This window comes from Papio anubis, chromosome 4, assembly GCF_008728515.1.
Source record: "Papio anubis isolate 15944 chromosome 4, Panubis1.0, whole genome shotgun sequence".
Lineage (NCBI taxonomy): Eukaryota > Metazoa > Chordata > Mammalia > Primates > Cercopithecidae > Papio > Papio anubis.
Genome location: NC_044979.1, coordinates 129,677,390 through 129,705,023, shown reverse-complemented (window position 1 = coordinate 129,705,023; position 27,634 = coordinate 129,677,390). Strand labels below are relative to the sequence as shown.

General features: G+C 45.7%; 1 protein-coding gene across 2 annotated transcripts in view; it reads right to left on the bottom strand.

The window, feature by feature from the left end:
• CALN1 (calneuron 1) overlaps positions 1 to 27,634 on the bottom strand; it is a 662,369-nt gene that overhangs the window by 599,940 nt on the left and 34,795 nt on the right. The window contains exon 2 of one of the 2 annotated variants that reach the window (XM_031665448.1): positions 16,152 to 16,343. The exons of the other annotated variant lie outside the window; for it this stretch is intronic. Coding sequence (XP_031521308.1) covers positions 16,152 to 16,270 — 119 coding nt within the window. The 5' untranslated portion in view covers positions 16,271 to 16,343. The remainder of the gene's footprint in view (positions 1 to 16,151; positions 16,344 to 27,634) is intronic. 2 annotated transcript variants of the gene reach the window in all.

Sequence of the window (27,634 nt, the reverse complement as noted above, 5' to 3'; positions counted from 1 at the left end):
AGGAAGGAAGGAAGGAAGGAAGGAAGGAAGGAAGGAAGGAAGGGAAGGAATCTCCCATACGGAAGAATTCCAAATAATTTATAGGTAATCTGACCTCATGGGGCGGGAGCATAACTCCTGTTTCTTAAGTGTAGTCTGTGAAGTGACTTTCTCCCAAAGGATACAGTATGGAAAGAGGAAAAAGTTGTAACTTCACAGCAGAGAAACCTGACAAACACACACTCCTTCCACTGGGTGATCAAGGTCAACATCAACCATGATAGTCATGTTGATAGTGTAAGCCTTTAATACGATGTGATGAAAACGGCCCTTCCCCTCTGTGATCTTCCTCCCCTAAACCCATCACCCCAGTCTAATCATGAGAAAACCGTCAGATGAATCCCAACTGAGAGACAGTCTACAATATACCTACCCAATACTTTTCAAAGCTGTCAGGGTCATCAAAAATAAAAGTCTGAGAAACTGTCACAGCCAAGGGGAACTAAGGAGACAGGACAAGTAAATGCACCCTTGCCAGGCATAGGAGGACAAATACCGCATGATCTCACCCATATGTCATCTGAAAAGGTTGATCTCATAGAAGTTAAGAGTAGAATAGTGGTTACCAAGGGCTGGGGAGAACTGGGGGATGGGGATAGGGAGAGGCTGGTCAGTCGGTATAAAGTCACAGTGAGGTGAGAGGAATAAGTTCTGTGTTCTATTGCACTATAGGGTGACTGTAGTTAACAATAGTATGTTGTATATTTCCAAAGAGTTATTAGGTTGGTGCAAAAGTAATTGTGGGTTTCGCCATTGACTTTTAACAGTGAAACACACAATTGCTTTTGCACCAACCTAGTAGAAGAAAGGATTTTTTAAAATGTTCTTCCCACAAAGAAATGATCAATGTTTGAAGTGATGAACATGCTAATTACCCTGATTTGATCAATACACAATCCACAAATGTGTCACATTCACTGTAACTCATAAAAATGACAGTTATTAAGTCCATTAAAAAAAATAATTTTTTTTTTTAGGCAGAATCTCGCTCTGTCACCCAGGTTGGAGTGCAGTGGCGCAATCTCGACTCACTGCAAGTTCCGCCTCCTGGGTTCACGCTATTCTCCTGCTTCAGCCTCCTGAGTAGCTGGGACTACAGGCGCCCGCCACCACACCCGGCTAATTCTTTGTATTTTTAGTAGAGACGGGGTTTCACCGTATTAGCCAGGATAGTCTCGATCTCCTGACCTCGTGATCCACCCGCCTCGGCCTCCCAATGTGCAGGGATTACAGGCGTGAGCCACTGCACCCGGCAATAAAAATTTTTAAAACGGGGCACATCCTTCCATCTTCCCAAGAGATACTTCCTACTTCCTGCCCCACCTGGACATGGTCTCAGGAGTCTTGGAGAGCAAGGAAAAATGCAAAAAAACAAACAAACAAACAAACAAAGGTACCGTTATATCCTACAATGAGATCAAAGGACATTAAGTAAAAACTCAACGAAATTTGCATATATCATGAGCCTTAATGAATAACAACGTATCAAAGTAGTTCATTAACCGCAGCACATGTACCATACTTAAGTAAAATGCTAATGGGTGATACCAGGTGTTGGGGATATGGGCACTCTGTGCTATCTTTGCAATGTTTCTGCAAATCCAAAACTGTTCTAAAAAAATAAAGTTTATTTTTAAAAAATTAAATCTCATATTGTCTCCCCCATCTGTGCCCTCTCCCTAAAAGATGGCCTAAAAATGTGTAGAGAAAGAGAGAGCATTGTGGCATATGCATCCTGCGTGCTGATTCCACATACGTGACCACAGACACTTGTTGGTCTCCAGGGGGCATGTGTCTTACCATGCAGTCGCAGGTGTGCCCTGGCTGGCCTCCAATCCTGACGTTCAGAACTGGTGCATTTGGGCTCCTTCGAGTTGGTGCAATGCTTTCAGGATTCCTGGTATCTGCCCTGAGTGTTTGCGCGTCCTCTCAGCTCTGTTTTGCTGCAGATCGCTGGGTCTCTATTTTGCCCTCTCTCTAGACCTGGCCCAACAGGCTAAGTCCATCCTCTGTTCTGGAAACACCCTGGCATCCAGCGCCTCCTTCAGTTACCACACAGCCATTGAGTGAGACTCAGGAAAGCTACCTTGTTGCGCTCTCTATTCATTTAACTAGACTTGCAAGCAGCATTTTGAGCAGGTGTTCTGTCCAGTGGGCTCCCAAGGTCTCCAGGGAAGGGCAAGGCAGGAGCCCCTGTCCCTGGTATTCACATCAAACACCCCCTGGGGACTAATCCAAGAGAGAAGATGCAAGAATCCTTCTAGTTTTCCTGTCTCTTTCTCCTTTTGCCCTTCTCTTCTCCAACTTTTGATCAGATAATAGAAGATTCCTTTACTTCTGTTTCCTAGCTTCCTTCTTTCTGGCTCCATCCTCAAAATTAAGCCTTAAAAGTGTCCGAGGCATCTTCTTTACACTAGGAAAAGAATTCAAAAATCTGAGTCTTCCCTGTTAGACTTCAATTTTGCAAGCTTTCACTGCCCACGAAGCATGGTTTTAAAGTGTAATGTCTCCTTAAGAAGTCAAATGACTGTTGTCTTGCCCTGGGGTAAAAAGTCTCTTGACTTAAGCTCAGTTGCAATCAAATACCAATGGGCCAGGCTTGGTGGCTCATGCCTGTAATCCCAGCACTTTGGGAGGCTGAGACGGGTGGATCACCTGAGGTCAGCAGTTCAAAACCAGCCTGGCCAACATGGTGAAACCCTGTCTCTACTAAAAATACAAAATTAGCTGAGCATGGTGGTGCATGCTGGTAATCCCAGCTACTCGGGAGGCTGAGGCAGGAGAATCCCTTGAACCCGGGAGGCAGAGGTTGCAGTGACCCAAGATCACGCCATTGCAGCCATTACACTCCAGCCTGGGCAACAAGAGCAAAATCCCATTTAAAAAAAAAAAAAAAGAAAGAAAAGAAAAAGGAGAATTAACAAGCACTAGTTTGATATTTGCCAAAATAGTATTCCCATGGCCTACTGCTGGGGTAGTATGATGAGTTCTATGGGCTGGCTGGCTGGGAGACCAGGTTGGCTAAGGAGGGGTGGGAACTTTGCCCTGGGAAGACCTGAAAAAAGAAACACTGGCTCTAAGAAATACGAGGGATTTGGACCGGGCACGGTGGCTCACCCCTGTAATCCCAGCACTTTGGGAGGCCAAGGTGGGTGAATCATGAGGTCAGGAGTTCGACACCATCCTGGCCAACATCGTGAAACCCCATCTCTACTAAAAATACAAAAAAATTAGCTGGGCATGGTGGCAGGCACCTGTAATCCCAGCTACTCAGGAGGCTGAGGCAGGAGAATCTCTTGAACCTGGGAGGCAGAGGTTGCAGTGAGCTGAGATCACGCCACTGCACTCCAGCCCAGGCGACAGTGTGAGACTCCGTTTCAAAAAAAAAAAGAGCGATAGAAAGAAGACAGATTGGCTGCCCTGAGGCAGTGAAATATGGCTGAGAAACTCACCAGCCAGGGTGCCCAAGAATAGAATTCAAGAGGTCCACAAATTTGGATGGGAAAGAATATACCTTTATTTCCATTATCCTATAAATGAAATCCAGCATTTTCTTCAATTAGGAATGCAAGCCACAAGGCACCGCAGAGTTAGCAATGCCTGTGATTGTGCCACTAATATTTTCCTATCATGTTCCCATTGTCCCAATTACTTTGAAATGTTGTTTATGCTTACCATAACAGCACTTCAAAATCATGATTATTTTATCCACCAATAGCCTTATTATTTAATGCATCAACAAAGAAGCACATGTGTTATTATATCAACACATTTGTTCTGCTTAATATTTTTGATACCATACTTATGTATAATATATTTCCTTTGTTGTTACCTCAAGTATTCTATTTTATGCATTTAGAAACATAATTCACAGGCCTCAACAGACTGCCAAAGAGATCCATGCATCAAAAGTACCCTTAAAATATATTTTTTCTGACTCTTAAGATTTCTTTGTACATTGTAATTTTTCCTGACATTGAAATTCTCCAGTTACTCCCAAGCCTTCAGCAAAACCTGATTTATATACATCTGCTGTGTGTTAACGGGGTTGTGGAGAATTGAGAGAGGATGGAGTAAAACAAATTTCGCCCTCCCTACCCACCTCCCAACCCCAGAGGCTGGTGACTTGGTAGCAACCGCATATTGAAAGAAGATGATAGATCCAGAGTCCCAGATGTAGACCCAAAGTGAAGCTGCAGAGGGCTAAGATGGTACCAAGCCCAGACAGGTTAGGAAAATGTTAAGAGATAAACACTCTTCAAACCTAATAATGAGCAGAGGTATCCACAGGATCCTCAGATCGCTGGAAGGCATCTTATGTTGACTTCCCCTAAAATCCTACTTTTCCATTTCACCCAGCAAGAAACCAGAAGATCCCAAAGAGGTGCATTGCTAGGAGCAGGTAGCAAAAGGATCCAGCATGATGAAGGAGTGTAGTCGTTTTAAAACATGGTCCCTGATATAGCTTGGCTGTGTCCCCACCCAAATCTCATCTTGAATTGTAGCTCCCGTAATTCCCACATGCTGCAGGAGAGACCCAGTGGGAGATAACTGAACCACGGAGGGGATTTCCCTCATACTGTTCTCGTGGTAGTGAGTAAGTCTCATGAGATCTGATGGTTTTATAAATGGGAGTTCCCCTGCACAAGGTTTTTTTTTTTTTCGTTTTTTGGTTTTTTTGGGTTTTGTTGTTGTTGTTGTTGTTGTTGTTGTTGTTGTTTGCCTGCCACCACGTAAGGCATGCCTTTCACCTTCTGCCATGATTGTGAGCTGCCCCCGCCCAGCCACATGGAACTGTGAGTCCATGAAACCTCTTTTGCTGTATAAATTACCCAGTCTCAGATATGCCTTTTATCAGCAGCGTGAAAACAGACTAATGCAGTCCCCAAATTCATTCAGCCTCCTTCTGTTAAGATGTGGTATCTACGCCTCCACTCCCTGAATCTAGGAGGATTTGCACTGCTTTGACCCCTAGAGTATGGCAGAAGCACTGCTCGCAAGGTTAAGTCCTAAAAGGCCAACCAGGTTCCATCTGTTTCTCTTGGAAGGCTCACTGAGATGCTCCCTTTTAGGATGCTCTTCTTACAACCCAGATACCAAGCTGTCAGAACGCAAGCCACATGGCAAAGCCATATGTAGATGCTCCCAGCTGAGCTAGTCCTTCAGCCATCCCATCCTAGGCACCTGACATGGAAGTGACCAAATAACGTCAGCCCCTAGCCATCTGTGTTTTTCCAACAGAGGCAGCAGACATCCTGGAGCAGACGAAAGCTGTCTCTACTGAATTCCTGACCCCAAGATTCCACAAGCGCAGGATGGTTGTTGGTTTATCCCCCTGAGTTTGGGGCAGTTTATTATGAAGCAATAGTAACCAGACTAAGAGGAGATGAGAAGTTCAGGAAGAAGAGGCTCCTGTGACGGCTACATGGTTCATGGATGGAGAGCTGAACGGTGCTCTAATGGGAGAGACCGGGGAAGGGGCACATAGCAAAACAGGACTGAGGGCCAACTTGTGTCTCTCCAGTGCCCTTTGCACTGTGATGAGTAGAAATGACTTGTACCCAGAGTAGTACTGTTTCATACTGTCTTCTGCTAACAGCAAGACTATTTAGGGCATGAACTCTATTGACTAATCTTCTCCCCTACCCCACTTTCTCAATAGGAGCAAAATCCTCAAATTAAAATTTGGTACAGGTCAATTGTAGTGGCACATGCCTGTAATCCCAGCACTTTGGGAAGCCCAGGTGGGAGGATCGCTTGAGGTCAGGAGAGTTCAAGACCAGCCTGGGCAACATAGCAAGACCCTGTCTCTTAAAAAAAATTTAATTAGCCAGGCATGTTGGCATGTACCTGCTGTCCCAGCTACTTGGGAGGCTGAAGTGGAAGAATTGTTTGAATCCAGAAGTTCAAGGCTGCAACGAGCTATGATCTCACCACTACACTCCAGCCTGGGCAATACAGCAAGACCCGTCTCTTAAAAAAAAATTAGTACAAACACCAGGAGTGTGTTAGGTGAATTCAGTCTCTCTCAGTGATTCCAAATTTTTCCATGAAAGGGCTTCTAATGAAGGAGAATTACAGGGTCATAGCCCAAAACAGCCCAGACACAAGCAAGAACCATTTTTAAAGTCCAATATTTTTGTCTTAAAAACTAACATTCTACACCATAACATATGAAGTACATTTTTAACTGTACAGTGTCTTAAATTACCTGTGATGAGGTAAGAAGGACATTGCATGAACATGTACTCTGTTTATCATCAGATGTCAGAGGTACTCTGTCCCACAGCTGGGTTCCCCCAGGCAAATGCCAAAAGAATAGGTATACAGAATTCTGATGTGCCAAAGCCCTTTTGAAGGAGTCAGGTGCCTAGGGGTTAGCCATTTAGTCTATTGACCATAGAGTTGTTTTCTTTTTCTATTTTGAGACAGAGTCTCGCTCTGTCACCTAGGCTGCAGTGCAGTGGCACAAACTCAACTCACTGCAATCTCCACCTCCCGGGCTCAAGGGATCCTTCTGCCTCAGCCTCCTGAGTAGCTAGGATTACAGGCGTGGGCCACCGTACCTGGCCTCGGAGCACTCTTAAAATATTTATCAGCATTGATGTTAATCATCAAGTTGTGGCATGTTTTGTTAAAAGAATCACATAGGAAGTAAACGGATCCTGAGTGAACAGAAGATTTCCAAGACATTAGGTCAGCAAATCTCCAGGAAGATGAAAAAGTGATCAAAATTTCTTAGCTAAGATCATTGGCGATATGTATGGTGGCGTGCAGAATTTACACTTTGGGCATATAGAATTTTTTTCATCATGACGACATTTCTCTTGATCCTGCACCCTCTCACTTCCTCAGGGACATATGACTCCATTAATGATGACCCTCAAGCACTTCCTTTCTGTCGCCTCCTTCCCCTCCACTCTGGTGTCCTCGTCCTCAAAAGCCCTTCCCTTAGGTGAATTGGTACCATAATTCTGGAGAGCAATTTGGCAAAACCTAGCAGAAGAAAAAAATGTACACATTTTGACCCAGATGTTTCACTTCTAGAAAATGTATCTTTAGTTATGCTTGCACAAGTTCATAAGGATAAATGTTGCTCATACACAGATGCTCTTTGAAGCATTGCCTATGAGGACAAAAACAGAGCATGACCTGAACAGACATCATCACAGGACTGGTCCAGTACATTGCAGTACAATAGAAAAGGATGCTGGTAATAAACTGTTGAGTGAAAAAAAGTTGCATACCATTGACTTTTTTTGAGACAGTGTCTCACCATGTTGCCCAGGCTGAACTGCAGTGGTGCAATCATAGCTCACCGCAGCCTTAAATTCCTGGGATCAAGCAATCCTCCCACCTCAGCCTGCTGAGTAGCTGAGACTACAAGGGTACCACCATGCCCGATTCTTTTACTTTATTTTATTTTTTGTAGAGATGGAGTCTCACTAGATTGCCCAAGCTGGTCTCAAACTCCTGGACTCAAGTGATCCTCCCACCTCAGTCTCCCAAAGTGCTGGGATTACAGGCGTGAGCCACAGTGCCCAGCCTACATTCTATTCTTGTCTTATAAGTAATGAATGGTATACATGGGAACTCCACACCTGTGCTCATGCATGTGTGTGTGTGTCACTTGATGTGCCCCTAGGCACACCCTGGGCTTGCATGTATCTTAACACATAAACTCTATGGTGAGTAGTAACGCATCTCCCCCATGAACCTGTAAACTGCAAGAGGAAAGGGACTATTCATCTTTTTACCCCCAACACGCAGCACAGCGCCTGGCACACCAATGGCACCTGAATTAATGAGGGTGTGAGCATTCACGGGCACCAGGAATATGTCAGTTATCTATTATTTGCATTGATCTAAGAACTAGGTATGTCTCCAGGAGAGAAAATAAACACTTAATGGATGGCTTCCAGGCTTTAGCAAACACATACACACACACAAACACACACACACACACACACACACACACACACACACACACTCACATCCAGGATTCCAGGCTCAAATTGTATTTGGAAAAACTGAGATAAACAAAGATAAACCATTTTCTTGACTGTAGGGCATCACTAAGATTTTAATTTGCATTGATATTCTCCAAGAGGCAGATATAGTATGGAGCATCATCCAAATTTTACTGACCATGAAGCACCTTCAGAGGAATATTTATTTACATTGATGTTCTGAGGATCATTCATCTGTAACATGCTGCATTAGAAGAATCACAAAGGAAGTCAATGGATCCCGGGTGAAAGTCGGATTGTGAAGAGGTGGGGTACGAGAATCTCCAGGAGGGCAAAAGAGTGATGAAAAGTTTCTCAGGTAAGATCATTTGAAACTCCCATTGGATGGCGGAAACTGAGAAGGAAAAGATTTGGTCAATGGAACAAGAGTGAGCAAAGCATGCTTGAGCTGACAGCAGGGTGACAAAAATCCTCGCCCTGGGGACTTCCGAGACCCTGGCAGGGATGTCAGGGAAGGAGCCCAGTGATCAGAATTCCAGGTGCTTCCTACAAAGTTTCTGATTTAGGAGGTAGGGCCTCCAAATATATATATATATTATATATTATATATTATAATATATTATATATATAAAACAAAGACTCCAGGCAGAAACGTCTTCAACTCCCTGTCCACCCAACTGTCACCTTTTCTACATTCAACTCTGTCTTTGCCACTCCCTGCCCATTATAGTAGAGGACAGTCCCTTCCCAAGTGTGTGTGTGTGTGTATATATATATATATATTTTTTTTTTTTTTTTAACTCACCAGATACATTTTGATGTTGAGCTAAATTTTGAACTGGCCATTGCTTGGCATCACTCTTTCTGCTCTGACACTAGCTCTTGTTCCCTTTAGAATTTGATCAGTAAGCTGATGGGAGCAGAGGCCACATTACATGAGGCAAGATTAAGAAGGAATCAGGGCCGGGCATGGTGGCTCAAGCCTGTAATCCTAGGACTTGGGAGGCTGAGGCGGGCAGATCACTTGAGGCCAGGAGTTCAAGACCAGCCTGGTCAACATGGTGAAACCCTGTCTCTCCTAAAAAAACAAACATTAGCTCGGTTTGGTAGCAGTCACCTGTAATCCCAGCTACTCGGGATGCTGAGGCAGAAGAATCGCTTGGATCTGGAAGACAGAGGTTGCATGAGCCAAGACCATGCCACTGCACTCCAGCTTGAGTGATAGAGGGAGACTTTTTCTCAAAAAAAAAAAAAAAAAAAAGGAGGAAACGAAAAGTGGGGAAATAGAGCAATGTATGCAATTTTTCTTGGGGGAAGAAAGAAGACATTGGTGAATAGGATGGAGGAGGTATCATTGATGAAATAAGGTCCCTGAAGACAGTGTGGCAGGGAAGAGATATTCCAGCACATGTGGCAGGTGGTCCTTGGACTTGGGAAAGGACCATCCTCTACTATCATGGGCAGGGAGTGGCAAAGACAGAGCTGAATGTAGAAAAGGTGACAGTTAGGTGGACAGGGAGTTGAGGACGTTTCTGCCTGGAGTCTTTGTTTCAATTGTGAGTGAGGAGGTGACACCATTCTTAAGACAAGTGAGTCGGGGTTGAAATAGTCATGGAGACCTGATCACTAGAACCATGACTCACACTGAGGACCTCGTTGAGGTTGAAGGTTAGAAGTATATAGGATCATTTATCTGTGTCCCATATCCTTGTAGAATCTTTTAGTAGTAGTAGTAGCAGTAGGAGGAGGAGTAGTAAGACAGGGTCTTTCTGTGTTGCCCAGGCTGGAGTGCAGTGGCATGATTATAGTTCACTGCAGCCTCCAACTCTTGGGCTCAAGCAATCCTCCCCCCTCAGCCTCCCAAGTGGCCAGGACTACAGGCATGCACCACCGTGCCCGGTTAAGGTTTTTTTTAGTTTTGCAGAGATGGAGTTCTCACTATGTTGCCCAGGCTGGTCTTGAGCTCCAAGGCTCAAGCAATCCTCCTGCCTCAGCCGTCCAAAGTGCTGGGATTACAAGCCTAAGCCATCATACTCAACCGGTGTAGGATTTTCCCCTGGAGCACTCCACATACTGAAGCAGACGTAACAATGGAAAACAGCTGTCAAGGAGGATGCCACAAAGAGGCAGGTTGCAGTGTGAGCACCTACCCAGAGGGTCCACATTCTAGAGAATGACGAGATCAAGGTTGAGGCCACAGGAGTGAAAGTCAACAGGAAAGAAGGTCACAAGAGTTGAAGTTGAGGCAACAAGAGGTGAGAATGTTGCCTGGTCATCCCCATGCTCATTCATCTCCCCGGTATGATCACAACTTGTGGTAGATATAAGAATGAACAAACAAGCTGCTAGGGAATTCCAGGAGTGAATGGGTGACTAGAAGAAAAGCAGGTGATAGCAACGAGGGAGAGGGAGGCAGGGAATGTGCTCCTCAATGAAGCAGAGATTTTTACACAATGGTTAGGAACAAGCATATGGAAGTCTACCAGTAGCCTCAAGTGAAGAATCTCACTGCTCCTCTTGGGGGTCTTGGAGGGCACCCACTCTCCCAAATACATACACACACACACACCTTGCTCCAACCAAAGTGGGTCCTCTTTCTGAGTATTGGCATTCCCCATAAGACTTATTTTAGAAAAGCTTTTATGAGCAAAACAAAAAACCATTAAACACCATTGATCATGCCTAACCCTTCCATTATAAGCCAAGGATGAACTTGATGAAGGTATCCACTGCTACATCCTGCTAGCGTACCACGTGAGGTATACTTTCCCCTAAGACACAGCTCCTGGATGATGCATCCTTTTAGGGCCGATGAGTTCAGCACCGCTGAAGTCCAGAAGAGCCAAGCATTGTAGGGAAGAAGGACCATTGGCCAGAGAAGGGCCATGATGGAAGTCCTCGGACACCTGTTAGGGACAGGGAAGAGATGCAAGAAGAGGAGAAGTAAAGATGGCAAGCAAGGAGGAGTCCAGCTGATGATTCCAATCTAGCAAGGAAGAGCAGCTCAGCATCCAGGCAACAAAGGCTGAGTTCTTTCAGCCTCTCACTGTGCGTGACCTTCTGTCACAAGGAAGTTTACAGGTCTTGTTTATGTGTAGACTTTTTTATAAGCTATTCAGAGCAGGGGTGGGAGGGAGAACTAGAGAGAAAAGTTCCCTTTGAATTTCCATTGCTTTCAGAGTCAGCAATTTAATGAGTCATGCATTCTAAATCCTTGCTTTGTCTACACGTTTTCATTTCAAAATACGAAAAAACACTTTGTTTGGAACATGAGATATTTTTAGATCATATATCAATAGTGCACATCCATTTCTCCCCATATGAATAAAAAAGCTTCCTTTGGATTGGGCTGGAGCCGCACCACAGTGGTGGGGTTGTTTACTTAGCTGTCATTTGTGGAAGCTACCTGGGCATCACTCTAGCTCCTGGAGTCTGTCTTCTAGGTGACATCATGGATGAGTCAGCTCTAGACCTGGTCCAAAGAGCTCCAGATCTCAAAGTCTGGACAAAAAGTAAAGAAGTGAAGGATTTCACTGCTCCTCTTAGGGATCGTGGGAGACACCCCATTATCCCAAATATGTACACACACACCTTGCTCCAATAAAAGTGGGTCCTTTTTCTGAGTATTAGCATTCCCCATATGACTTATTTTAGAAAAGTTTCTATAAACAAAACAAAACAAAAATTAAACACCATTGATCACACCCAACTCTTCCATTATAAGCCAAAGATGAGCTCAAGACCATACAGTGACTTGAGGGAGGCAACCACTGCTTCCTCCTGCTAGAGTGTCCTTTCAGACCTCCTTGCCAAGGAGTCACCTTGACAGGCTAGAAAAAAGGTCAGGGCTTCCTTGCTTCACTCCCTTGTGAGACCTTTGAGAGAAAGGAGAAGAGAAGGAGGTCACCATCTACAGGTCACCTCCTCCAGATGCATTGACAGAAGCATGTTGACACCTTAGCAAAGACATGAGTGGACAATCAAGGATCTTCTGCAGTGATGTAGGCTGACAAATGGGGGGACAACGGACTGCAAGGAAGGCTGGCTGTGGGAAGGGTGGGGTCCTACCTCTCCAGTCCCCTGCCGGTTTTGTCTAACCTATTGCCTTTTTTTTTTTTTTTTTTTTTTTTTTTTTTTTTTTTGAGACAAAGTCTCTCTCTGTCGCCAGGCTGGAGGGCAGTGGCATGATCTCGGCTCACTGCAATGTCTGCTTCCTGGGTTCAAGCGATTCTCCTGCCTCAGCCTCCCAAGTAGCTGGGACTATAGGCACACACCACAATGCCCAGCTAATTTTTGTATTTTTAGTAGAGATAGAGCTTCACCATGTTGGCCAGGATGGTCTCAATCTCTTGACCTCATGATCCACCCACCTCGGCCTCCCAAAGTGCTGGGATTACAGAAGTGAGCCACTGCGCCTGGCCTAACCTATTGCTTTTGTTCCACAAGTCACAGTTCATCATTTTGGGTCTTGTAGGGATCACCTTCTTGAAAAGTTCCAACTTAAAGCCTTAATAGCAAATACCTTCCCAGCACTTCATGGAGCATCAATTAGCTCCAAGAATAAGAAATACATATAATAGCTCAAGGAACTGGTATGATATAGTTTGGATATTTGTCCCCTCCAAATCTCATGTTGGAATATGATCCCCAGTGTTGGAGATGGGGCCTAGTGGGAGGGGTTTGGGTCATGCACGCGAATGCCTCATGAATGCCTCAGCACCCTCCCTGTGATAGTGAGTGAGTTCTCACTCTATTAGTTCATGCAAGAGCTGGTTGTTTAAAAGAGCCTGCCTCTCTCTTGTTCCCTCTCTCTCCATGTGACATTCCTGCTCCCACTTTGCCTTCCATTATGATTGGAACCTTCCTGAGGCCCTCAACAGAAGCAGATTAGGCCATGCTTCTTGTCCAGTCTGCAGAACCATGAGCCTAATAAACCTCTTTTTTAATCAATTGCCCAATCTCAGGTATTCCTTTATAGCAGCACAAAATGGACTAATACATGGGGGTGAGGAGGCACCCCAGTTCTCCAGTCACTCCCCCTCCCCATCTTCTGTCCGCCCATTTAGAGTGGCAGCAGCTGCATTCATACATCTGACCCTCTTCTCTTGGGCACTATTGATTTGATCAGGAATGGACAGCAATGGGCTTGTTTCCCAGGGGATTTGGTATTGAGACCACACTGATTCCTCCATTTGATCACTGTTAAATGGGTAGCTATTTGACAGGAATCATTTTCACATGGACAGAGAAACGCAAGAGACTTAGCTTTCTCAGATTTTCCACATCCTTCTAGGTCTTTGATGATGAGCTAAATTTTGAACTGGCCATTGCTTGGCATCGTTCCTTCTGCTCTGACACTAGCTCTCGTTCCCTCCAGAATCTGATCAGTAAACTGATGGGAGCAGAGGCTACATTACATGAGGTGAGATTAAGAAGGAATCAAGGCCAGGTACTGTGGCTTAAGCCTGTAATCCCAGCACTTTGGGAGGCCAAAGCAGGTGTATCACTTGAGGTCAGGAGTTTGAGACCAGCCTGGTCAACATGGTGAAACCCCGTCTCTACTAAAAATACAAAAATGAGCTGGGTTTGGTGGCAGCCACCTGTAATCCCAGAGCTGCACCTCTGGACTTGGATTTCACGAGACCCACCCTCTGCCCACTCCCATGGAAATATCCCTAGCATGGTTCCCTTTTCATTCCTGAGAACTCTCCTGGCCTTCTGTCCCTTGCAACCAATATGGCTCTGGGAGATGTGAAAGTGATCTGGAGACAGAAGACGAGACACATCAAGGAGGCTCCTCTCTGCTTTCTAACTTCGCCTGCCCTGCCCACGCTGTGCATAACTGCTCAGGCCACCACAGCTAGGAAGTAGTGGTGGCTCTTTGAGCATGCTTTGAGGTCAGAGGAGGCCCCTGGTGCCCCTGTTTTTGCTAAGGTGTCAACATGCTTCTTTCAGTGCACCTGGAGAAGATGACCTGTAGATGGGGACTGCCTTCTCTTTTACTCCTTTCTCTCAAAGGTCTCACAATACCCAGGCTGTGCTTTATCTGAAGGAGGTTGCCAGCCAGAGAACTGAAGGGCAGGAGGTGATGCACTCTGAGAGATGACATTACTGCTGAACCTAACGGGAGAACACGTTCCAGATGAGATATGTTCCCACTCCCCTCCACGTCCAACTCCCTGGAGCCAAGATCTTGACCACAGATCTCCCTCCTCTGGCCCCACCTAATCTCCTGCTTTTTGGCTCTCTCCCTCTCAGCCCACTACACAAAGAAATCTTTGGGGAATGTGTGGGTACATGCCCAAGGAAGGAATAACAAAAACAAAAGCATGTTCATTGTGCGTGCGTGTGTGTGTGTGTGTGTGTGTGCACGTGCATGCAAATGTGTGATGGGAACAGCCAGGAGGTGTAGAGACCCTTAGCCCCGGGCCCTAAAGGGAGTTTATGTTCAACTCCAAAGGAGAAGCACGTGCCTTGGAAGAAACTGACTCCTTGGGTCATCGCTGTCCCCTAGAGACAGGTGACACTAAACTGCCTAATTCATGCTGCTCACAACTCTGGCCAAAAAATGCCAAGTTCCCAAAATGCAGGATAAAATGGGGAAACATTTTAAATGTGACAATGTGTTGAGCAAAAAGATTTCTTTTCTGTTTGCTGTGTGATATCCTCAGATCTACAGAGGTAGGCAAATATCCCTTTCCTCCGTCCCACCAACTGTACTTGTCACTCAAGGCAGCCCTCCTAGGACTTACAGAAATGTTTCTCTGACTCAGTTCTTACCTCCTTTTTTCAACATGCCCCTCCCCTTTAGCAGGGGAAGTGTTCAGCATCCTTTCATTTATCCTAGGCTGGTGAAAGTCCAACCACGCCTGCCTTTGGTGGGGGGTCCTCTCCTGGAAGGGATGAGCTGAGATGGGGAGACCACCCCAAAATGTTCTCTGACTCTAGCCAGCCTTCCTTGCTCTGAGCCTGCCCTTCAGCATTTGTCATTTCCAGCTTTACACTGTCCTGTTCTAGATCCTTCCTCAGAGGCTGAGAGAGTGGCTCCCCCGGTTGGTAAGCGTTCCCTTGGCCAGGGGTCTCATCAGCTCCCGCCCTTGGCTTCTCAAATGTCAAGCTGTGTTGGAGAAGGTTCTGAACAAAGTCTTGCAGCATCCTGTTCCTGGATCCTACAGTCTGGCCCCCTGCTCATGGGAGAAATTGCTGAACACCAGGAGCTGTAGTCACCATAAATACATCCACTTCCTTTTCTTCCCCATAAGCCTATCTCTAAACTAACTGCCCCCACCATATACGCTTTCAGCCGCCACTGAAAGCTGGTGGCTAGAGCTGGATATCCCATTCTGAACAGCCTTAGGAAGAGAATTTCAGAATGTACCCATTTATAGGACTCACCACAGACCAATTCCTTGATGCCAGCATCACACAGACCAAAACTGCGTTCTATACCAAACCACACCCAGAGTTGCAACTCCTCTTGAGTTTGTACAGCCGAGGGTCTCCGAGGAAAAGAAAAAGAGTAAGATAAAAAACCCACGGAGGCCTGTGGCTTGGTAGCATAGAAAACTCTTTACCCCGAACTGACCGCATCAATGACCAGAGAGACACAGGGTAGCCTAGTGGTTAGGAACATAATTTTTTTTTTTAGCGGTGGGAGGAGGGGTGGAATTCAGAGAGACTTGGGTAGGAATCCCAGGTTTGCCTTTGGCTGTGTCATCTCAGTCAAGCTGCCTAATGTTTGTGTTACTTTCCTCCTGTCAAAGCGAGACTAACAACATCCTTATGAAATTATTTGAGAATTGATTGAAATTGTCTATGCAAAGCTTCCATTTTTATGCTAGTGCATAGTCCATACTCTGTAAATTGTATTTGTCATTGTTCACCTGAAAACAAGCATGTCTCTCCCCAAGAGTCGGTTTGCAAACCCATCCCTTCGTCCCATCCACACATCTCAAATAGGCTCAAGAAAGGGAATAGAATCTCTGTACCCTGCCGGGACAGCTCTCCCAGGTGTTCAGTTCATAGATTCTCCTCTCCAACCTAGACACGCAGCAGCGGCAAAGGCTCCTGAACCCCGCACCACCCCCTACCTGAGGGCTGCCAAACAATCTAGATCCTGGGGTTTGGGGGAAGAAGACTTGCCAGGTGGGGAAGTCGGGGGCCTGGCTCCTCGGCGGCTCCTCTCCCCGTCCGAGGGCTCCTCCGTCCCCCTTTTTCTCATTCTCAGGCTTCCCCTCTCCGGGTTGCTCTGGCAGCCGCATCGGGGGTCCAGGGCGATGTTCTCAGAGAGATTTAGGAGCACATCAAAGGAACGTCAGCGAAGGCACTGAGACTCTGAAAGGAGTTGACAGAAACTTACAGCCTGCACAGTGCTGGGCGATTATTTTTCTCAAAGCCGGCCGCCTAAATAATTCACACCCTCCCTTCCGTGTTTACACAGGACAATGGTAGAAACACAATCCTGGCACAAGAAATATAATTACAGTTGTGACAGATGTTTAGTTATTAATAAGGCCTCAATGTCACCAGAGGGCATTGCACAACAAGCCAATAATGGGCTTTTGGAGCCAACCTTAATATTTACAGGTATTTTTCCATTCGTACTCCCATGGGCATTGCTGGAGTATGAGCAGTGTGGAGAGAGCTGTAGCCGCCAACGTGATTGCAACTTGCAAGGAAGCAAAGCACCTCGCCAGCATCATTTGTTTCCTTGCTGCTGACACCAGGAAATCCACGGAAACAAAATGGGGGACTGAGCTGGAAATCACCGTCTAACGGCGAAGGACTCTTGCCAAGTCTCCCAAACTTGGTGATGCTGTCACAATCCCAGGGCAATATCCTCCTAACTTCCTTAAAGCAAAGAGCATCCAAGACGGCATCCCATTACCAGCTCCAGTGCAGACTTGCAGCCCACGCATACGGAATCTCTAGGTCCACTTGATGTCACCAAGTGGCAACATCCTCTTTCTATCTCTCTCTCTCTCTCTCTCTGATATCCAGTTACCACCTACTTGTCCCTTACAACTCAGCTCAGCTGTCACCTCTTCTGAAAAGCTGTCCTTGACCTGGCCCTCTCCCTTGGTTGAGTTAAGGCACCCCTCATCTCTGCCTACTTCTACTGTCATTTGTCTACAACCTCCATCCCCTCCTCCCAATACTGTGTTGAGAAAAACCCCAGGCTAGATGCACACTGTGTGGCATTTAAGCCCAGGCAGGAACAACCTTAAAGTAACTGGTGCTCAATAAACATGTATTGAACACACATTTAATCAATGTCAGTTCTTTTTGGTTCCATTGAAGTTAAAAACAAACAGTAATGAAGACCAACAAAGACTCTCTAGAGATGTGAAGTTCAGAGAGTGTAACTGGAAGACGTTGGTGACGAAACCAACAAAGCCCTGGCCACCACGGATCAGGGACCCATCTGAGAAAGCAGTGCTCATAAGGATGTCTGCACGTTGCAGCAGGCAATGGCTTCTCGCAGCCACACACAGATGAGTCTCCATTTCTCATTGCTTGGCCCCTGAACATCGCATCCTGGGAAGAGTCCCTCTGCCCTCTTTCTGCTCTCTCAATTCCGGCGAGAGGTGCATGCCCGTGCCTGGGAAGCGGTCTCCTATCAAAGTCAGCTTTTAGGAGATCAGGCTCAGAAAATGACTGTAGAAAGCAGGAAGAAGGCTTGAAGAGCTGTATGTGGATGGTGGACATTATTGTTGTAGATTGTTGTTGTAAATCTGCACACACACTACCCACTGAAAATTAGCCTCATTTGGCTCGAATGAAACAGGCTCAGCCCAAGGCCCTGAGCGTAACTCATCAGCCACTGGGGTGAATGAATGAAGGACAGACACATAAACCAGGGGTGAATGAATGAAGGACAGACACATAAACCAACTGGATGCTTTGTAATTTCCACCTGGACCAGAAACCCCCGTGTCCTTAGCTCAGATCTGGACCAGATGGTGTCTGGGTGCCCCTGACCTCTGAGGTCTCTGGTTCCCCAAGGTTGTGGGATAGAGTTGAGCCCTCCATCCGACAGGAATGATGAGATAGGACAGGAAGGGTGTTATGTCCTGTGACTGGGCTGGAACTTCCCAAGGGCTGGGATCTCAAAGATACCTTAAAGAGAGTAAGTGTCTCAAAGCAAGAAGTCATGTCTCACCAAACAGCACGTGTGCAATGCATCCACGTAACAGCACTTGGCCTCAAACACACACATGCACACACTGGTCTTCAGATGCGTGCTCACAGATCAGCCTTGTAACATTCATAGCCTAGAGGTGATCTTAGACCCACCTAGCATGGCTGGGGAGGCCTCAGGAAACTTACAATTATGGCAGAAGGTAAAGGGGAAACAGGTATGTCTTCACTCGCCTGTTTCCTGAGACATATGCCCAGAAGCACTCACCCCCACACCCACATGGCTCCCACGCAACTTCACACAGCTGCACACTCTGTCCCCATCAGCACGCACCCGTACGCCGCTCACTTACACATGCCTATGACTCATATATTCACACACACTACAACACCCACTTCCCCACACACGCTGCACATGCTGAAACTCTTGGAGACTTCTCTAGTTAGCTCGTTAAGTTAAACAGGAGAAACAAGTGTGTCATTACAGTAGAAATGCAACAAAAAAAAAATGACATTTTATTTTCAGATATGCTTTTAGTTGCCATGGCAGTCCCAGCACCATGGAAGTTGTGATTGGTGGTAAATGCATATTTCAAAAAGCAGTAATTAGCTCCCCATATGCAAAAACTTCTGAATATGTTGAGTCCCTTCTCTTGTCAGGTACCCCCCAAGGCAGTGTGGACATCAGAGCAAGGCACCCAGATGAGAACGCCAGGAGCTCTCTGCAAGGATGTTCCAGGCTGATGGTCACCAGGCTTCTGAGCCCAATACATTTAATGACTTGGAACCTGCCCACAGCTCAACAGGCGCACGGCACTGAAGGTGGCAGCTCCCTGTAAGGAACAATGGCTCCTGCTGCTCAGCTGGCCTCTGGTGCCCTCACTGCGTCACTCGGGATGTGCCAGAAAAACACAAAGCCAGGGGACCCAAAATGGAGCTGGCTCCTGCGGTCAGAAGCCATCTCTCCAGAATTCCCCTCTCCCAGTCACAGCTGCCTGCTGGCATAACAACGGGGGAAGCCAAACCGCCCTGCACAAGCCGGACTGACCACCCTTGGCCAACTAATGAAGCACCCCATGTTGGCATCTGCAGAGAAGACAGACCTCCATCTTTCCATTTAACTGGAAGCTTCTCCAAGACACAGGCACCTCCTGAGTCCTCACAGCCTTATGCATCTTGGGACCCAAGGTGCATTTCCCAATGAGCTTCCTTGTCCCCAAATTAACTGGCTACCTCATTTCCTGATGCGATTCCTAAGGACGATTAATTTCCAGAATTTGTCCTCTAAAGTCCATTTGCTAATTGCCTTTACAATCACCATCTGAAAGGTCAGCCGGGAGGAGCTGGATCTTTGAGCCTCAGTCTTGAAGTTAGAGCTTTGGGCTAATTCCTAGACCCACATGAGGGTCCTTATCAGCCTTTTTTTTGTTTTTTCGGTTTGTTTGTTTTTTTTTTTTTTTGAGACAGAGTCTTGTTCTGTCTCCCAGGCTGGAGTGCAGTGGTGTGATCCCTGCTCACTGCAGCCTCTGCCTCCCAGGTTCAAGCCGTTCTCCACCTCAGCCTCCTGAGTAACTGGGATTACAGGTGCACACCACCAGACCTGGCTAATTTTTGTATTTTCAGTAGAGACGGGTTTCGCCATGTTGGCCAGACTGGTCTCGAACTTCTGACCTCAAGTGATCCACCTGCGTCAGCCTCCCAAAGTGCTGGGATTACAGACATGAGCCACCAGCCCCTTGTCAGCTTTTCATTCCAATAGGTGACCTACCCACTTCCTTTAACACTGAAAATGTCCCTGGACCACTGGCCACTCTTTTAGGGCTCAGACCAGTAGGAGGCACTCTTACCCACCCAAAAAGTGATGCAGCCCTAGGTCTACCCTTTGAGTGCTCCATCACCTGCGTCACTTTTACCAACCCATAATATGCAGAGAATGGTGGAGTGATGCTGTTAAGAACATCGCTAATCAAATTAGACCATGCAGTCCAAATCCTGGCTGTGCCACTTAGGGGCTGTGTGACCTTGGGCAAGTGACTTAAGCTCTCTGGGCTTCAGTTTCCTGATCTGCAAAATGAACCTGATAATAACACCTACCTTTTAAAGTTATTGTAAAGTGTTAGGCACAGAACAGGTGCTACATATGCTAGCTACCTGATATGGTTTGGATTTGTGTCCCCACCCAAATCTCATGTCAAATTGTAATCCCCAATGTTGGAGATGGGGCCTGGTAAGAGGTGAGTGGATCACCGGGGTGGATTTTGCCCACTTTCATGCTGTTCTTGTGATAGAGTTCTCATGAGATCTGGTTGTTAAAAAGTGTGAGGTGCTTCCCTCCTCTCTTTTCCTCCTGCTCTGGCCACGTGAAGACATGCCTGTTTCCCCTTGGCCTTCCACCCAATTGTAAGTTTCCTGAGGCCTCCCCAGCCATGCTTCTTGTGTAGCCTGCGGAACTGTGAGCCCATTAAACCCCTTTTGTTTGTAAGTTACCCAGTCTCAGGGATTTCTTTATAGCAGTGCAGTAAGCAACAGACTAATACACTATCATTCTCCATTTTTTTCTTTTTGCACTAATAGATAGTGACTGAGCTCCTTCTCTGCTCAGATGGGTGCTGTTCCTGAGGGTATCCAAGAAGGCAGACTTTGATTCTCCCCTTCTGAGGCACTAGGTATGCAGATGTGCACTGTGTGGCATTTAGGCCCAGGCAGGGGCATCCTTAAAATAATTGGTGTTCAATAAACATGTATTGAACACACATTTAATCAATGTTAATTCCCTTTGGTTCTATATTGACGTTAAAAACAAACTGTAGGCCTGGCATGGTGCCTCACATCTATAATCCCAGCACTTTGGGAGGCTAAGAGGGGTGGATCACCCACGGTCAGGAGTTTGAGCCCAGACGAGCCAACATGGTGAAACTCCATGTCTATTAAAAAGAAACAAAAACAAAAATTAGCAGTGCGTGGTGGCTCACGCTTGTAGTCCCCAGCTACTCAGGAGGGTAAGGCACGAGAAAGAATCACTTGAACCCGGGAGGTGGAGGTTGCAGTGAGCCGAGATCACGCCACTGCACTCCAGCCCGGGCAACAGAGTGAGACTCAGTCTCAGAAAAAAATTAAAACACACACACACAGATAATAAAGACAAAGACTCTCTAGAGATGTGAAGATCAGAGAGTGTAACTGGAATATGTTGGTGATGTTGGTGACAAAACCAACAAGGCCCTGGCCATCATGGATAAATAATTTTTTGTATTAAATTTATAGGATACAAGTGCAATTTTGTTACATGCAAAGATTGCATAGCGGTCATGAAAAGACATACAAATTACCACCAATTATTTTCTTTTCTTTTTTTTTTTTTTTTTTTTGAGACAGGGTTGCACTCTGCCACCCAGGTTGGAGTGCAGTGGCGCAATCATAGCTCTCTGCAGCCTCGACCTCCCAGGCTCAAGTTATCCTCCCACCTCCAGCCCCCTGAGTAGCTGGGACTACAGGCGGGCACCATCACTCCTAGCTAATTTTTGTATTTTTTGTAGAGATGTAGTTTCACCATGTTTCCCAGGTTAGTCCCAAACTCCTGGGCTCAAGCAATCTACCCACCTCAGCCTCCCAGAGTGCTGGGATTGCAGGTGTGAGCCACCACACCTAGGCCCAAGTATACTTTTTTGGGGTGGGGGCTGGGGGGTGGCGGTGGAATGGTGTCTTGCTCTGTAGCCCGGACTAGAGTGCAGTGGCATGATCTCAGCTCACTGCAACCTCCGCCTCCCGGGTTCAAGCAATTCTCCTGACTCAGCCTCCCGAGGAACTGGGATTACAGGCACCCGCCACCGCTCCCGGCTAATTTTTGTATTTTTAGTAGAGACAGGGTTTCACCATCTTGGCCAGGCTGGTCTCGAACTCCTGACCTCATGATCTACCCGCCTCGGCCTCCCAAAGTGCTGGGATTACAGGCATGAGCCACAACACCCAGCCCAGTATACTCTTAAATGGATCTCTGTGCTTGTAACCCACGCACCAGATTGGTGGCTGAAGGCCACAGAGGCTGAAATGATGAGGTCCGCCAGTCCACTTAGACTGTATCCATATACCTCCCTTCCTCAGAGGCTGGCACAGCGTATACTCTTAAATCGATCTCTGTGCCAGCCTCTGAGGAAGGGAGGCATATTTCAGCCTCTGTGGCCTTCAGCAACCAAACTGGTACCTGGGTTACAAGCAGACTCAGCACACCAAAGTCTTTCATGGATTTGATCCCTTTTGAAGTGTCTAAAATTCCAATCACTGGGAGCAAGATTGAGCTGAAAATCTAATATTTGTGAATGGAGGAGGATGAGCCTGTGTTGTTTATGGGCATAAATAATTCATAAGCATGGGTTAAATGATTTTATTTAGTCTCTGGGAACCCCATGGAACAGTGGTTCCCAGGCTGTTACTCGAAGACCCAGTTCAAAGAATCACCAAGGAACGTTCCCTCCCTTTTAACCACGTTGGGCATCAAGTTAAGAGTCTTTTGCGGCCGGGCGCGGTGGCTCAAGCCTGTAATCCCAGCACTTTGGGAGGCCGAGACGGGCGGATCACGAGGTCAGGAGATCGAGACCATCCTGGCTAACACGGTGAAACCCCGTCTCTATTAAGAAATACAAAAAACTAGCCGCGCGAGGTGGCGGGCGCCTGTCGTCCCAGCTACTCGGGAGGCTGAGGCCGGAGAATGGCGTGAACCCGGGAGGCGGAGCTAGCAGTGAGCTGAGATCCGGCCACTGCACTCCAGTCTGGGCGACAGAGAGAGACACCCTCTCTAAAAAAAAAAAAAAAAAAGAGTCTTTTGCATCTTGTGGTCTCTGCTAGGTTTTACGATTGTTGAGGGCCACATTATAATCATAATTTTTTCAATGCTTGATAATGGTTTTGCCCGTGGTCCTTTCCTCTAAAACCCTGCAAAGACGCACCACATTTAACCCACAAGAAGAATTTATTTTTGTTATAAATGAACATAATTCTTTTTTGAAGATACCTTTTGGACGAAATGTTGCATGGTGCAGGTCATGCCATACGGTGTGTAATGAGGTATGAGTTGCTGACAAAAAAGAGGATGGGGGCAGAGCGTGAGCTCCAGCCTGCCCCAAAGCTAAGCCCTGCATTTGCTGGAACATGGGAGCCTGGAGCTCTTAAATATGTAAGAGAGGTTGTCACATCTACTCAACTGCTTACGAGCAATGAAGTCTCATCATTGCACTTGTGTTTACTGACTCTGCAGAGGTGATTGTTGGCCATCATCTTGAATATCTTAATACTAAGATGTATTCAAAAGTACACAAAAGAAATCTAAAACTGCTGATGTAGGATGTAGAAAATGTCCATGGAATTCCTTGAAAGATGCAAAAGCGAAATCCTTCTATGTGATGTAAAATGAAAACTTGTTTTCTCCCTATCTCTGTCCAAAACCAATTAGATATCACCATGAAAATAAAATACATACACAGTCAAAGCCAAAATTCTAAGCTGACATCTGAAAACTGAAATAAGCTTTTCAAATCACCTCCGTACAATTCTACTGCAGGTGAGACTTCTCAGGAGCCCTAACATCCCTTCGGTCCTGGCTTAGACTGACATAAGCAAAACATACTAAACCCTGGTTCTTCAAAGTGAAAACCAAGACCTATGAATGGCTCACAACGATAAAATTAACATTGAAAATCAGAATAAAATAGGGAACTATATATACTTCCTGAACATAAATACATACACCTCCACATCAGCTCACAAGCCAGCACCCTACTTTCCAGGAAACACTAGAAACTTTATTGCTAAACTCAGAAAAAATACAAGGATGTTCACTATCTCTGCTACTATTAACACTGTACTGTAGGCATTAACCAACATGATTAGACAAGCAATTAGAGGCATAAGATGGGAAAAGAAATAAAGTTATTTGAAAGTGATATGATTATATGTCTGGAAAATCCAAACGAATTCATGAAAAAACTATTACAAATAATAGGTGAATTTAGTAAAGCATTAGAATGTAAGACCAGCATACAGAACTTAATAGGAGATGTGTAGAAGCAATACTGAGTTAGAAGATAATGTATGAGCAGACCCTATTTATAATAGCAAACATATATAAATCAAAAGTTTTACAGATTTGAAAAAAATTGTATCAAAAGGAAAAAGCAAAGCAATTCCTTAAAATAGAAAATGAACTGGAACATACAAACACAACTGTATTTCAAGTTAATGGTTTAACTACAGAGAAAATCGTTTTTTTCAAGTTACTTTAAAACATAATATTTTGACTGAGCTTTCCAACTGAGACATAGTCTCAGGACAAAAAGAACCACAAAGAAATCATACATAAGAGATTCATGTAACATCATTAGGAATCAAGATTTTCTATGTTAGAGAAAAGAGCTGTAAATATAACAATTTTAAGGTTAAGTAAAAACTCTGAAATCTAGTCTGAATAAAAATATCAGTGTGAACTCATAATTTATTTTTGTCTTTAAAAAAATATGGACATGTCAGTTTTGTCACTGAAAAGACGTCAAGGTAATAAAACTCAGGCAATGAGCACCCAAATTGTAGTCTCTAAATACCATTTCCAGCTAAGTAACCAGTTCCATGGGAGGAAATACGAAAAGTCTTGTCAGGCCTAAAAGTGGATAAGCTCTCAATGATGCCAAATGATAGAGAAACCAACCGGAAGACATATGCAATGACCAAATATGGTACAACTCATTATCCTGAAAACTGACATGAATGTAATTGCTAAGGCATAAAGTAATTACTCTTTTAAAAGTAATAAGAAAAGAACCAAACAACTGTCCTGCCTTTTCTATACAGATTATATTACAGGATAACCAAACAGTTGATGAAGCAATTCTCTTTTAGAGAGGAATCATAAACCAATACAGAAAAAATCATAGATTAGAATGCCACCATAATCTGGAGCTTGTCTCCAGACTGTGAAAAGTACCCAGATTCTGGCTCCCAACCTGGCCCAGCCGTGACCCAGCCGTCACCTGCACACAGCTGAGCCCACCGTGCCCTTCAGTTTCTGTGCCCACCTGTGTGTGGAATTTATTCCTTCTGGTGGGTTCTTGGTCTCGCTGACTTCAAGAATAAAGCCATGGACCTCGCGGTGAGTGTTACAGCTCTTAAAGGTGGCGCGTCTGGAGTTGTTTGTTCCTCCTGCTGGGTTCATGGTCTTGCTGACTTCAAGAACTGAGCCGCAGACCCTCGTGGTGAATGTTAAAGGTGGAGCGGACCCAAAGAGTGAGCAGCAGTAAGATTTATTATGAAGCGTGAAAGAACACCACACCCACACAGTGGAAGGAGCCCCTGGTGAGTTGCCCCTGTGGGGGGGGGGGGGGGCGGGTCGCCAGCTTTTATTCCCTTATTTGGCCCCACCCATGTCCTGCTGATTGGTCCATTTTACAGAGTGCTGATTGGTGCATTTACAATCCTCTAGCTAGACACAGAGCACCGATTGGTGCATTTACAATCCTCTAGCTAGATCGAAAAGTTCTCCAAGTCCCCACCGACCCAGAAGCCCAGCTGGCTTCACCTCTCACACTCAGGTGCCGCTGCCAGAGGAGCAGCCCCAGCTCTTGTCCCCTCACCCTGCCCCCGTAAACCTGCTTTGGGAAAAACAAACTGGAACAATAAAAATGGCCCACATTCCAAATCAAGCCCTTGTCAAAGTCCCTTGTCTTCAGCCCAGGAAGTTCCTAGAAGCAGTCAAGCCACAGGACAGAGAAATATCTGGTGGCCCAGCTCTCCCTGGAGAATCCATCTCCCACCTCCAAAAGGAAGCACCCAGACCATGGAGGCCACAGCCCCAGGCCTGACTTTCCTGGTAGGATAATATTTAGGGTCACCATCTTTCTCCTGGGGCAGCTGGTCTAGCTCTGAGAAGGTTCTCTGATGGCTGTGCTGGCTCACTCTAAACCCACCTAGAGTAGGCCAGTGGCTGGTGGCCACCTTCAGACCTGGGCTCACCCCAGGGGTTTGCACTGATGGGCGCCCTGGCAGAGATCTGTTAGACACATGTGCGCACACACACTCTTACACATATGCTCACTTACACACTTACACATACACTCATACGTACACACTGACACTTGTGCCCACCCACTCACACACACACACTCATACACACATATACACTCACACACACCACACATACACACATACATTCACACACGCCTCACTCACACTTATGCACACACACACCACATGTACACACACACATTCATAAACACACTATCATACACTCACATCCACACATACACTCACATACACTCATCTACACACACCCACGAACATACACACTCATACATGCACACCACACATGCACATTCTTACACACATGTATACTCACATAGACTCATATAGCACACATGGACACACACATGTGCATACTCACACCACACATGCTCACATAAGCACACAAACTCACACATACACACACACAGATACACTAATAAACACACACATATGCACACTCACAAGCTCTTGCATGCACTCCTGCACACCACACACACTCACACACACACATATACACACTAACATATGCACACACTCATACACATATACACTTACACTTACTACACATACACATACAGACTCACAGTTATGCACAGTCACACACACAGTGCATAAACATGCACACACACTCATACACATATACATTCACACTCACACTACAGATACACATATACACTCACACTTATGCACACTCACATGCACAGCACATATGCACACACTCATACACGTAACAAACACACACACTACACGTACACACATACACACCACTCACAAACATTCCCACTTATGCATTCACGTGCATGGCACATACACACACACACTCATACACACATATACACTCACACACACCACACATACACACATACATTCACACACGCCTCACTCACACTTATGCACACACACACCACATGTACACACACACATTCATAAACACACTATCATACACTCACATCCACACATACACTCACATACACTCATCTACACACACCCACGAACATACACACTCATACATGCACACCACACATGCACATTCTTACACACATGTATACTCACATAGACTCATATAGCACACATGGACACACACATGTGCATACTCACACCACACATGCTCACATAAGCACACAAACTCACACATACACACACACACAGATACACTAATAAACACACACATATGCACACTCACAAGCTCTTGCATGCACTCCTGCACACCACACACACTCACACACACACATATACACACTAACATATGCACACACTCATACACATATACACTCACACTATCATATACACATATACACTCACACTTATGCACACTCACATGCACAGCACATATGCACACACTCATACACGTAACAAACACACACACTACACGTACACACATACACACCACTCACAAACATTCCCACTTATGCATTCACGTGCATGGCACATACACACACACA